The sequence below is a fragment of the Chelmon rostratus genome, chromosome 22 (genome assembly GCF_017976325.1).
Source record: "Chelmon rostratus isolate fCheRos1 chromosome 22, fCheRos1.pri, whole genome shotgun sequence".
Taxonomy (NCBI): Eukaryota; Metazoa; Chordata; class Actinopteri; order Chaetodontiformes; family Chaetodontidae; genus Chelmon; species Chelmon rostratus.
This window is the reverse complement of record NC_055679.1, coordinates 16,301,452-16,314,343: the sequence shown is the minus strand read 5'-3', so window position 1 is coordinate 16,314,343 and position 12,892 is coordinate 16,301,452. Positions and strand designations below refer to the sequence as shown.

At 42.0% G+C, this 12,892-nt stretch overlaps 1 protein-coding gene across 2 annotated transcripts; it reads right to left on the bottom strand.

Moving 5' to 3' along the window:
- Window positions 1-2,719: 2,719 nt before the first annotated feature.
- syt10 (synaptotagmin X) lies at window positions 2,720-12,282 on the bottom strand. 2 transcript variants are annotated; one of them, XM_041964076.1, is made up of 7 exons: window positions 12,120-12,282; window positions 11,063-11,456; window positions 8,090-8,651; window positions 5,447-5,567; window positions 4,936-5,107; window positions 4,549-4,678; window positions 2,720-2,791 (listed from the first exon to the last, which is right to left on the bottom strand). In XM_041964076.1, exons 1-7 carry the CDS (start codon window positions 12,265-12,267, stop codon window positions 2,720-2,722), a joined length of 1,599 nt encoding a protein of 532 aa, XP_041820010.1. In that variant the 5' UTR covers window positions 12,268-12,282. The 2 variants fall into 2 exon arrangements, with proteins under 2 accessions (XP_041820010.1, XP_041820011.1); XM_041964077.1 differs by having other exon boundaries at window positions 12,135-12,282.
- Window positions 12,283-12,892: the final 610 nt, after the last annotated feature.

Here is a 12,892-nt window from a genome sequence, read left to right as displayed (position 1 = left end):
TGGCTTCACTTGGCGTCCAGTTGGACTAATTGTTCACAACTATTACAGAACGTGTATAAATTTCACTCAATGACAAGTCTGAGCTGCTCAAATTATCACCAAACAATAGAAGTACATTGTGATGTCTCTATTTCCATAAGTTTACGACGACTTCTTAAATTCCACTTTTGAATATATACAAACAGTGCCCATTGACAAGTATTTATATACAAATGTAAACACAAAGTTTGAAATACTCCGTATTCTTTTCTTACATTTTCTCTCAACAGGTGTGTTTTTAAAGAGGTGAGAGGCATGCTACGAGTAAAAATATTTCTTCTTAACATTAAGGGCAGCGCAGGGGAAAGAAGCATCATTATATGCATGTGCAAGTAAGTTAACAGTACATAGCCTTTTTCTATTTGCTATGTTGGTTTCTTATTAGTTTATTACTCACATATAAAAAGCTGAGTCAATGTCCTGTGTTAGATGCATTGAACTTAATTTCATATGGCTTAAAGTAAAAAATCTACAACATTTGCAAGTGTTTGGGTGAGTGTGTGACTTCTTTAATGGATCATAACTCCCTGAATTTGTAAGTGGTGAGGAAAAGTTGTACCGTAAAGTTTGGTTAAATAGAGATTCGATTACTGTCTCTGTTTCTCTGTTTTTGTGTCGTTTGGCTAATTGAGCATTTGCTAAGCTCCACCCAAGTTAGCTACTGTTGTTCTGCTTGTCAAGCTTTCCATTTCCAGATGGCACATCTTGCAGCTTTCAGTGACAATAAAAGCCGAACACTGAAGTATCACTGAAATCGCGACAGATAAGTGCAATATCCGAATCACATGATCTGCAATTTTTTGCTAAAGGTAAAAAGTGTCGCAGCATACCATCATAAATAAAGTGTTGCTTTAGCCTACAAGTCATATTTTCCATGAATAAGGGAACATGCTTGTTTGGTACAGACTCACATCACCATCATTTTTTTTCAGTGAAAATGAAATGCAGATGTTACCACTCCCACTAATATTGTGACTCATATCGCAACTTCTGTCAAAATAATCACAATATGATTTTTTTTTTTGTTGTTGTTGGGTTTTTTTTTTGCATATCGTTCAGCCCTAACAACAATGCAGGCCGATTTACCCTTGACATCCACAGTCATTTCCAAAACAATGGGTTCTTTATGTCCGGCTCATTTCTAGCAGGTGAGGTCGGCTGACATGGCTGTCGCTAGCAGAATTTACTACCTGTAGCAAGCTAACTCATTCAGCTAGCGTTAGCTTTGTGAAAATGTTGTCTAATGTGACAAGCAGACTGTTTTCAACCCGAGAACCTGATGGCTTCATACGTATCGTACTTAAAGACTGGGGCTAAAGAAGCATGTCTCAGGCCAAAAGTCTGCAACCGTACCGGCTGATGCTTCATGTAAAAGACGTGGCATTGTTCTTGTATTTCAGCGTAGAACCAGTTAGTCCTTGTATTTTAACGATAACATGAAGTTAGGGCTGGGTTAGGCTGCTGCTATAGGAAGAGAGCTAGTTAGCTAGAAATGCTAATGTTTGGAGCTCAAGTTAGAGCAGAGAAACACTTTAATCCTTTCGTTTTTGGTCTTTTCACTTCGGAGATCGAGCTAAACAGTGCCCAGTTACGGTTGCTCAGCTATGATTGGACACTTTCTTCAGAATCATTGGTGCATGTGATCTCTCCATGTATGTAGAACAACACTGTTGTCGATATATTAAATTCATGAAGGTCATTCATTTACCTTTTTACAACCAATTCATAAAGCAGAGTGTGGAGCCAATGTTGTTCATTAGCATTACTTCACTTTTTAATTTCAACACGAGGGACATTTACAGCCTAAATAACAGTCTAATTATGTTTAATAAAGATATAAGAGTAATAAGAGGATAGCTAATTTCTATATGCTGCTAGTTCAGTTTGCAATTATGCTCTTATTTCAATCTGGTGTGTACAACAATGAATGCGAAATTTTTACATTTAAAGTTTTGCCATGGAAAGTTATTTCACACACACTTTGATTTCACTCGTTTACGTCTCTGTGCATATGTTTGCTACATGTATCTGCTACACTTTCTCCAGATCTGAGAGTCCTGTTGACTTTTCCAACACGAATGGCCGGTTTTACACGTCTGTGACAGCTGTTTGTTCTAAGAGTGGTTCGCCCAGCCCTTGTAGACGCTCAATTACCTGCATTCTTCAGCCAAAATGTGGATTTATTGACTGTTTTTTTTTTTTTTTTTTTATCAAGCAAAGGATAGCGGCGTAGCCCTTTAGCTTTGTGCCATTTCAAAGTAAAATGCTTACTTACTAAAGAGCTCTTGGGCCAGAAAAGTGTTGCTCAAAATATTGAAAACGTTGATCCATTGTGAGTGAATCACTGGCGAGTTCTTGCAGTGAGGCCTACCATTCATGTGGTCTGTGAAAATGTTTGACAAATAAAGCCTTTCTGAGAATTTCAAAGCAGACGTGTGGAAAACTTGAATTGAATGACAGTGAATGCTGTGCATAGCCATCTCTGTAGAGCACTTGAAGAACTGGAGTGAATGAACAAAAACAATTTCAATACAACCTGTAGAAACATATAAGAAACGCGTTGGGATGGATTTTCATACAACATGCTCACAAGAGACTGATAGGCAACACGACTTCCCAGCAACTCTATACACACATCTGCTTTCTTACAGAGGTGGTGCCATCGCTCTACCTGTGATCGTCAAGGTGTCTGTGGAGGTTTTGGTGAAGGACACGAACCTTGACTCTCAAAGCTTGCTGCTCTTCCAGGCCACTGCAAGGTAAAATATCACAAAACGCAACACATTATAGAGGCCTTGCCGTCCTTTTGTGGTATCTAAGTTATGACTCTAATCCTCAGGATGTACTGTGATCATAGGCAAAACAGTAGCACCGGCCCAGCTGGGTCGGGTCACATAAAGCAGCAGAGCCGGATCATGACACCGGGGACATGGAAACTTTAAGCTATGATAGTAATTTGTGAAGTTGATTTAGGGGCTTGTCAATGTATTTGTCCTCATACTGTTTGTTTACAACTTGCAGAACACTTGACTCGTGTGTGCGCTTTTATTTTGCAGTCTTAGAGATACTGCACACAAAAGCGCACACAAAAGAGGCCAGTGAAGGTAGAATAAAGGTAGGATAAGGCTGCATTCACCTCCACGAACTATCAAAACATTGTTAGGCACTCCTAAAACAAGATCCTCTTCTCTTTTTTTGTCTGCTGTGTGTGTTTCAACCATGCACTTTCACAAAAATAATGAAATATATACAGAGTCTGTTTTAAACCTCACACATTATTGAGCTTGTGAGCATGTGTGAAAACCTCCTGCTCCTCCAATGGCCTGTCCTACCCGTCGCATTTGCTGTGTCATCATAGGATTATTTATAATGCTACTACTGTATGCATTGCATGTATTTACAAATTTCTCACCACAAAGTATCCCCAAGATCATATACACGAATCATGACCACAATCCAAGTTCTCATCTCCTCACGCCATGAATGTTTATGCAGAACAATGTTTTGACGAGAGCTAGAGGACAGTTTTTGCCTATGATTACAGTTTTTACCAAAGCATATGAAGAAGTTTTACCACTGAAAATGGGTAATCACCTGTATTTTCCTATTCGTCAGATGAAGAGTGGGTGTGGCAAAAGAGGAAGAAACATTGATAACATGTAAAATGTGAAATTACATTTAGCCTCTGTCAATAAAAAAAAGCCTTCCAGCAACTGTAAATCTGTCTTACAGTGTTTACACATGGTATCTTCTTAGCTAGCAGACCACACACCAAAGCGTCTGTATGTCAGCTGGATTTGTTTTCAGTTTGCAAAGTTTGGCAGCTCCTCCATTAGGACATGATGTCGGAGATGCTGCCTTCAGGCACTTAATCATGCTGCTGTTGGTCTAGAAAAGCTTTATTGTGTGAGGTAGCTGCTCATTAAACCATTACACATCTCTTTTCAATTTTTGCATGAGTACAAGACACACATGCGACATGTCAGTAAGACAGTATCGGAGTTGTTGGAAAGCACCTTTGACCAACTTAGGCTAGCTGTTTCCCCTGCAAAACACATTTGCTATCTCTGTATTTAACGCAAAGAGATTAAATTAATGTCGATCCTCTGATCTGAATGTTGGCAAAACCACTAATATATTTCTCCAAACCTCAAAATTACCCTTTAGGCTCATTTTTTGTGGGTTTTTTGTGATTTTCACAGAAAAATAGAGGAGTTGGTTGGACGTGATAACCCAGATTGTATCAAAACCTGCTGTTTGTCTGTTCAGAATATGCTTTCAGTAATAATACATTAGCACAGCAAATTACATTTTTACTATCTGCATGATTTATGTGTTTTTTCACCTGAAGTGTTTTGTAATATTCGGAACAAACAGAGGTGCATCGCTGGCTTTTGCTTTTTAAATAAGAAAAACAAATGAAATGAAGGAAGAACCTCAGCTAGACAGAGCTGGGATCAATGTCACATTCAGGAGCCTCCAGAAAACTCTGTAAATATGAGCCTGTACCTCTCCCAGTGCGTGCCAGTGTGTGATGGGCTTCCTTGGGTAAGCCAACATTTCGTTCCAGTGATCTCGTCCAAGACCCTCAGCATCTGGCCCGGTGCGACAAACACCAATCACCTCATTGTGTCCAACCCTGTTAGAAGTTAAACACACATCGTAAAGCTTCTGGTAGTCCTGGAAGGTAAATGCGTAATTCATCAGTCTTAGATTACATTGAAAAGAACCTAGAAGTTCATCCAGGCCAGGTCAGAACCAACAGACCTCGACTGCACACCTTCCAAAAGCAGACTAATTCCTTCAGTGATCTGCCTCATCTCTGAACTGTGCTGACTTCCTCTTAGAGCGTTAGCATGTACTGTAGATGCAGTATCTAGCGACTGCTTAACTCACCGATCGTAATCCATCACCATGATGGACAGACTGACTTGTTCCACGTTCTCCGGAGGAATGTCGAAGATGATGGCCTCGTTGTACGCCGGGTTAAGTGTGCTTTTCTTGGTGGTTGTTTTTCGCTTCTTTAGCCTCCGTCCATCACATATCAGGTAAACCTTCACATAGGGGTCTGGGAGACATGGTTCCACTCATTTAACAGTTTGTTCATTTGTACATGTGTTGAAATTATAGTTGAATGGGATGACGTCAGCAGAAACCAACAATACAAATTCTATGGGAACCACAAACCACTTCTTTTTACGCAGTTAAACGTTAAACTGCTATGACATGTATTTCCCTGCTCTGACAGAGGTAAGACTTCCAGTAATTTGTTCTTCCTGGCTTTTCTATGTGTCCTCCCTATTCCCACTCTAAGTGGCAGCACCTGCTGTCTCGTTTCAGCTAAGTTTGATTTATGGCTCAGCTTGTGCTTTTGATGTGAGCCACATCTTATTTGCTGTCAGGTTACCTGAAGAGCCTGTGATGTCCATGGCTTTGAGGTTTCTGCATTTGATGACTGTTAGGGTCATTCTCCCCGCTGTGGGAAGGTAGCACAGCGAGTACATGATCTCTCCCAGGTCAACACTCTCCTGGAGGACAAAAAAAGACAACAGAATGTCCATTTTAAGTACTTTGACCACGTTCTGTGAATCAAAATGCCAAAGCAAACGAGTAAACAGGTCAGTAAAAAAAGGAGGTCATAGTTTGTCAGCTGGGACTTCATATTTTATTATTAGTTGTAATGAATTATTTGTTTTTTGGCCATGTTCGATTCAGGCTTTAGGGACAGTAGGCTGTTTGGTCCACAATTTCTTAATCCCTTTAATTCCTCTAGCGCCACCATGAGGTTGACATTTTTGGTTTTTAGTGAAATATCTCAACAAATCTTCAATAGATTGCCACAAATTTTGGTTCAGATATTCATGTACTTCTCCAAAAGAATTACAGTAAATTTGGTGATTCCCTGACATTTAATCTAGCGCCATTATCAGGTCAGTGTTTTAATTTGCAATATTTTAATTAATTAAATTAAAACCTGCAAAACTAATGAGGTTCCTATCAGCCTCTGCTGAACTTTATGGTATCTGCTACCTAGCAAATATTAACATGCTAACATGCTAAATTAAGATGTTGAACAATGCAAACATGACACCTGCTAAGCATCATCATGCTAACATTGCCAGTGTGAGCATATTAGACTAGATACTAGATACTAGCTAACTAGATACTGTATTTGATATTGTTCCAGTCAGAGATTTGTGTGCAGCAGCACTGGCGATGATGTTGAAGATTGGCCATTCATTGGTGATGATTAAGTTTAATAGGTTAACAGTGGTAGCTAGCATGTGAAAAAATGTCACTCCAAATGTCATGTTAGCTTTAAATGAATTTTGGATGCACAGTTGAGGGCAAAAAATAAATTATGTTCAGACAGCAAAATGACACATGATATATCTTACCATTGGATCAACATTCAGGTTTTAACTGAGAAATAAACTCTATTGAACCTGAAACTTCCAAAAGCATCTGAAAGCAATGCTGCATCGGCTAATTTTCTTATCAATTGAGCAACATTTCAAGGTCCTAGTTTGTTGGCAGTAGAACATTCATATTATTGTGAAACTGTGGAAGCATGTGAAATTATAAATTGCAACTGAAATGCATCACTGAATAGAAAGATAATTTTCCAGTCTAACCAGCAATGGAAAATATTCCATATGCCATTAATAAGTGTTTTACACACATATACATGCTTAATCCCAACACCTTAATATCAAGTATAAATCCACAACCTGAAGCTGCCCTCAGGTGTATTGGCAGAGGAGAGAGCTTCCAGGTTAGTCTATGGCCTGTAGTTAGAGGAGGTAAATATAACTGTCATACTACACAAGCAAGGATAAGGAATGGCTAAAGAGCTAATTTAAGTAATTAAAAAGCTAAAAAATTGGCATATTGAACTCTTAATTTACAAGTAACTGTATGTCCAAAGTCATGGCTGTATAATCCTCAAAATTTCACATCTGAGTTCTAAAAGAAAATGTTTATTCTTTCATCTTAATTCAGATTATAGTGCAATGATGCATGTACCACATTTTTCAGTATAGTTCTGGAGAAGAATGACATGACAGAATGACTTCATTTTTCCCTGAAGGCTCTAAAAAGTCCTGGGTGTGGATCTGCGTCAATCACAAATTACTTGTTCTTTGTCTTATGAACTGTTTATACCAAGCTTTAAGATAATTTTGGTGGATTTAACAATGGGGGCCCAGAAAAACTGAACTCGTGAGCCTGTGTTGTGGGGCCTCTTGATGTTGCTGAGTGTCGACGGTAGAGCAGACTGTGGTTGGTTGCCATGAAACCCCAAAACGTCGACCATGTGCTTTTCATTCTGATAATGTGTCATACTTTTTAAAATGAACACATTAACAAACATTAACAATCCTACCTCTGGGTGCCTGATACAAAACAAGCAAATGAACACCATCAAGCTTAATTGAGTAAACAGAGAATCATCTCTAGTCAGTGCATTCAATTCTGAACATATAGTTCTTCTGTGGCTATTAATGCAGCCTACAGACGCTAATGTGACCCTGAAAAGAATGGCCCAGTGTATATCACAGTGAAACATTCATAAAGCAGATGCTCTTCAATGAACTGTGATAAGTGTTAACGTAGGAGTGAATGGCTTCTGGGCTAAATTGCCACATCTTTTCTTAGAAAGAGTTCATATGAGGACATACAATCCAAAGTGTGCTATAACTGCCCCCCCCCCCCCCCCCCTTGTGTAAAGACCTTAAATTTGAGAACATATTGCTGCTGACAAGAAAAAGTAGGTAATGTATCTTCTGGTCAGACGGTTTCATTCTGTCCCTATATTTACATCCGTAGAATACCCAGCAGTTTCTGGAAAGTGTGTGTAGGTGTTTGGCTGATTCAGCGCATTTCCCAAAGCATTTGAATTATGCAATGTGTTCCACTGCCACTTTTGTGGGACGTTGCTGATTAATACAGGCTCGCAGAAGTGATTCAGTGCAATACTTCGTGCTTAAACCTTTCTGAAAACAGTAGAAGTTCCCAGTTTGGCGGCGTGTTAGCGTGAACACCAACTCACCGTAGTGGCTGCATGAATATCCTTCCACACTACAGCCTCCCTGGAAAGATCAGAGAGTTCAAAGAGGTTGTCCACCAACACCTCACCAATCATGTCGTGGCTGGTGAAGCGGTCAAAGTCGTAGACGCTGAAGTGCAGCTTGCGGTTGCAAAGCTCATCATATACGACGGGGAAACAGAAGGTCTCGTCAAACATGGGGTTCAGATTCTTGCGGTGGACGCGCGTCTGGAACTTCTTCTTCCTCTCTGGTAGCAGGTAGATCTTCACATATGGGTCGGAGGTGCCCGTGAAGTCTTTGGCAGGCAGGTCCAAAGCCTTGAGGATTCTCACCACCAAAGCTTGATCCTCGTAGTCGTAACGCAGCGAGAAGCTGAGCTTGCCGCAGGTCTCCACGGGCTCTTTGGCCTCATCCTCTGAGTCCACGGATTTCTGCTTGTAGAGTTCAGGTTTTATTCTTCCAATGCTCGCTGTAGAGGACTGGCGGAGAGGCACTGTGTCCATGCTGAAGTCAACGCTGGTGACATTCATCTGACGAGGCAGGTGGCGCCGGAATGAATTGTGCCTGTTGAAAAGGGTAAAGGGCATCGGGTAAATGTCTCAAGTGTCAGCGTTATGCATGAGTGGCTTTGTTATGATAGGCGCTAATGGTTTGTCAGGCGAGAACTTTATCTAAAAAGCATGATGCATAATAATGTGGCACTCATGGAACATGTTTTGACATATTACAGTCTGTTGGAATAGCTCAAAAAATGGTCTTTGGTTGGTCTTTAGTCTTCAAGAAAGAAGCACAAAAGGCTATAGCATAAATATTCACTGGTCGCCTGATATACTGTTGCTGAGGCCTAAAGTGGCTGAAGTGGATCAATCATAAGACAGTTCCAGTAATGATATACATACAGTATGTTGAGCCTAAACTCAAAACCCCACAAGCTTGATTTTGTAGACAACCTGAGGACACTGGCATCAAAAAACATCCAACACGCTGCTCTTTCTTGCTGAACGCAGCTGGTTTTACACTGAAAATAGTGCCAGACAAGAAAGATTTTCCTCAATTTTGTCACCGCTGCACTGACCATGGGCTTGGAAAATGAAAACACATCTCCAGCATTCAGGTTTGAGCTCTTGTACAAATTACCTGAATGCTGCAAATTTCTGTGAAGTTGATGTCTTTCGAGAAAAAAACCATGGCCGCGTTTGACTCGCCAATCTCGTCACCTAGCAACTGGGCCTCCTCCTTTCTGACAGGAAGACAATCACGGCGATCTGACAGCCGTGGCACAAATGATATGGCACAGGAAGCACAGCTGAAAATTAAATAATGCATTCAAGTATTGTAAACGGCACAGAAAGCTGCATGTTGTCTCAGAGCCGGTATAAACCTGAAGGGGACGGGAAAAATGACCTGAAACACAACCAAGTCTTTCAGTTGTGTTGTTGACTTTAATGCCTTTTTAAACCATAACATTTGAACTCAGTCCACTGCGGATTGCACCAAAACCACTACTAACACCAGAGATAAAACCCGAGTTTTATTGCTTTCTATTTCAGTAAAGTCATCGTGAACATGAACGAAGAAGTTGGAGGTCATGTGAGCACAGTGACATCTTCTTCTCTCGTCTCCTCACTCCTAAGATCCAGAAAGTTGCACAGCCGTTTGTTTTTTTTTGCAGTTTTCTAAAAACTGATGCCACCTGATGAGAGTCAGAAATTGTTTGTTTTACAGATTATGTCGACAGATCATGCCAGGACTTATTGGTGCCACAAAATGATTGAGAAAACATCTCCAATCATGACAGTCATCATGTGCTCACTGTGTACTTTCAAAGCAGGGCTAACATTTCTTGGTTGTCTGATTTAGAGTTGAAACAGTTAGTTGGTACATTTTTTTTAACTTTGAAAAGCTGTATTTTTCAATATTTTCTGGTTCCAGCTTCTCAAACGTAAGAATTTGCAGCTTTGTCTTACATTATAGTAAATTGAATATTTGGGCTCGAGGAAATTGTGATGTGCATGTTCTTAACTGTTAATGATTAATAATTTATTTGACCCAATTAGCACTTGCTAATAAATGTAAAAAAAAAAGAAAAAAGAAAAGCAATACGCAGTATAGATTCAAGTATTTGGACTTGAGCTTGAGTTTTTTGCATGTTGCAGGAGTTTTTGTCATTTTGTCATTCAAAAAGGAAATCAATGAACACCAGGAATCACTGTCAACAGAGTAGGTGGAAGGATGGAGACAGTGGGCGTTGTAATCTTTAACCTGGCCTCTCTGCATCCCCGGTGGGCGTATAAGTCATGAAGATCTTGGTCTCCATATAATTTAATTAACGAGCCTAACGACAAACCAAAGCAATTGTCAATAACGGCTTCCTGTGAGAAAGTGAGCGCAGCTGCCTGGTGCGTCCCACCAGAAACCAACCTTCCACCATGACAGCTCCGACCCCGCAGCACTGCTAATTATGGACGTAGTTTAAACACAGTGCTGGAAAACAAAGAGGACCAAGAGCTGGTTGTTTAATTACTGGGGTTGCTTCCCGCTGTTACCATAGCAGCTTGACTGACATGAACAATAGATTATAGGGTCTGAACTGAAGCCCGGAGATATACTGCAGCCCCGGCTGATGAGCCTACAGGAGGTGGTTTTTTTCTGCTCAGACAGTGCAGGAGACACACAGTACAGCGTTTCAAGGTCACCAGCCAGTCCCTGATGCTCCACATGACACGTGCCAAACCACCTCAAGGGCAGTGGCTACTCTGTCACGAACTGTCAGGACGGCTTGCATTGTGTGTAGGCATCGGCTTTGTGTGTTCCCTACTGTTGCATGGGCGGGGGAAACAAACCAAAGTGGGTTCAAAATCGCTGCCATTGTGCTGTAATTGTCAGCACCAGATACATGTGTATAAATAGCTTGTCATCAGTTTGATGTCCTCAGCACAGGGGCAGACAGGGAGGGACTGCAGTGGGTTGGGTACCTGGAGGAGGAGGTTGGCTCTGTGGTCTGCCTCTGGATCTTAGCCTGCTGGCTGAGCTTTTCCCTCAGGGCGGTTTGCACCTCGGCGGGGATGTCCGGAGACGTCTGGCTGATCTTCATGGCCGCCTCCAGGAGCTTGACAGAGCTCCGTCCATTCACCTTCACTTCCAGCGGGTACTTCTTCTCCACCTCCGCTGCTTTGCACTCGGTGATGGGCGGGGAGTTGGGCGGAGGCGCCTCGGGGAAACCCACGTGGAGGCCATTTTCAACATGGGCTGACAGAGCCTTGCTCCTCCAAATGGGCCAGCACAGCTTCCAAAAGACAAAGAGAGAGACTACCAACAGGGCGAGGCCACAGAAACCCACGACCACAGCAAGGAGACTAATAGAGATGTCTACATGTAATCATGGAGAGACCCACAGAGGAAGACAGAGACACATAAAAAGGAAAGCGGCAAGCAAGGGACAAAATATGACAGACAAACATGCAAGGGAGAAAGAGAAAAAGGGAGAGAAAGCAAGCTGTAAGAAAGAGGGGGCAGCATGTGCACCTGTCACAAGTCACATTAACCCCAGTCAAGGAGCCACGGCGACAAGAGAATCACATGTTCACTGACTGGTCCCATCTGCTCCTGACATTTCCTGTTCTTACTGATATTTAAATGCAAAGTTTGCACTGTCTGTCTATGCACAGAAGCTCAACGCTGCCTATAAATGTAGCTTTCAAAGTGAGACATGGAAAGAAAGAGGAGAGGAAGGCACAGTAATCAATTCTTCAGTCAGATGGCTACCTCTGTCCGTTTCCCACCTGTTGCTATCAGTCTGGGCTGCGCTGCAGCAAGATGCGTAACAGGTAGAGAAACACTTCCACAGCAGTTCAACACGATCAGACACATGCAGCTAAGTGGTGTAATAAAGTTTGAACAAGTGAGAGTTAATGTTTACTTTCTCCAAACGCTTCTCCACAACTGCTCAGTCTCTGTCTTTCAAGGGAACAAACGAGCGTGATCAATTGAGGGAAGTGGGGAAAGATAAAATAATGACTTTGTTCCATTTACCTGCGTGTCCTTTACCTGGTATGTTGCTCTCCAGAGGGAATATATCCGAACATTTGTCCCGGTCTACGTTTCCCGTGAGACAAAGTTCCGTAACGATTTGGAGAGCCCTTTGGCACAAGGTGATGCTGTCCTCCGTCCGGACACTCATGTCTCTCCTGTTAAGCCATTGCACGCCGGAGGAGCCAGGAGGGCGGCGGTTCATTTGGGCACCTTTTTATGCGCCGCAGAGTGCAGCCTGTCCGCGGGAGACAGCAGGGAGGCACGCTGCGTCCTGATCCATATCCAGCGCGCAACGAGGAACGACTGGCGAGACGCGCTCGCTGCGCTGGAATAACAGGCGGCGGGGTGCTGGAGTCCAGCCCTCGCTATGTCCAATAGCAATGCGCATCAGTTTGCTAGTGAGCCCTGACAGCTGGTGGCAGTAACGGGATTACTTTTTCTAGTAATGACTGGAGAATACTGGCCACCTGTGTGTGTTGCCGCCTTTCGTCCAGCACATGCTGGTTTCTAGACCCCATCCTCCCAAACCTCTAACAGGTCTTTGTCCCCTGTGACCCTGAGGGGCGTGTAGAAGATGATGGAGGGATGATAGTGTAAGAGGTTTGGAAAATAAGTTTTTATTTCACAAACCTACAAAGGCATTATAATCCCTAATTTTTGTCTGATCAGTCATCAGACCCGATGTACTCAGAGTCAGGAATTATAGCCACAACACCCATTATTGATTATAGCAGTAGAGGAAAAAAAAAAAAAAAAAAGTGTGTGTGTGTGTG

What these genes read in the sequence shown, in the direction of transcription:
- syt10 (XM_041964076.1), bottom strand. Translation starts at nt 12,267, where the DNA reads ATGAGTGTCCGGACGGAGGACAGCATCACCTTGTGCCAAAGGGCTCTC. An exon ending in ATGGTGATGGATTACGATCG is followed by an intron (nt 4,679 to 4,935) that starts GTGAGTTAAGCA and finishes AACTTCTAACAG; the next exon opens with GGTTGGACACAATGAGGTGA. An exon ending in ACTGGCACGCACTGGGAGAG is followed by an intron (nt 2,792 to 4,548) that starts GTACAGGCTCAT and finishes TTTACCTTGCAG; the next exon opens with TGGCCTGGAAGAGCAGCAAG.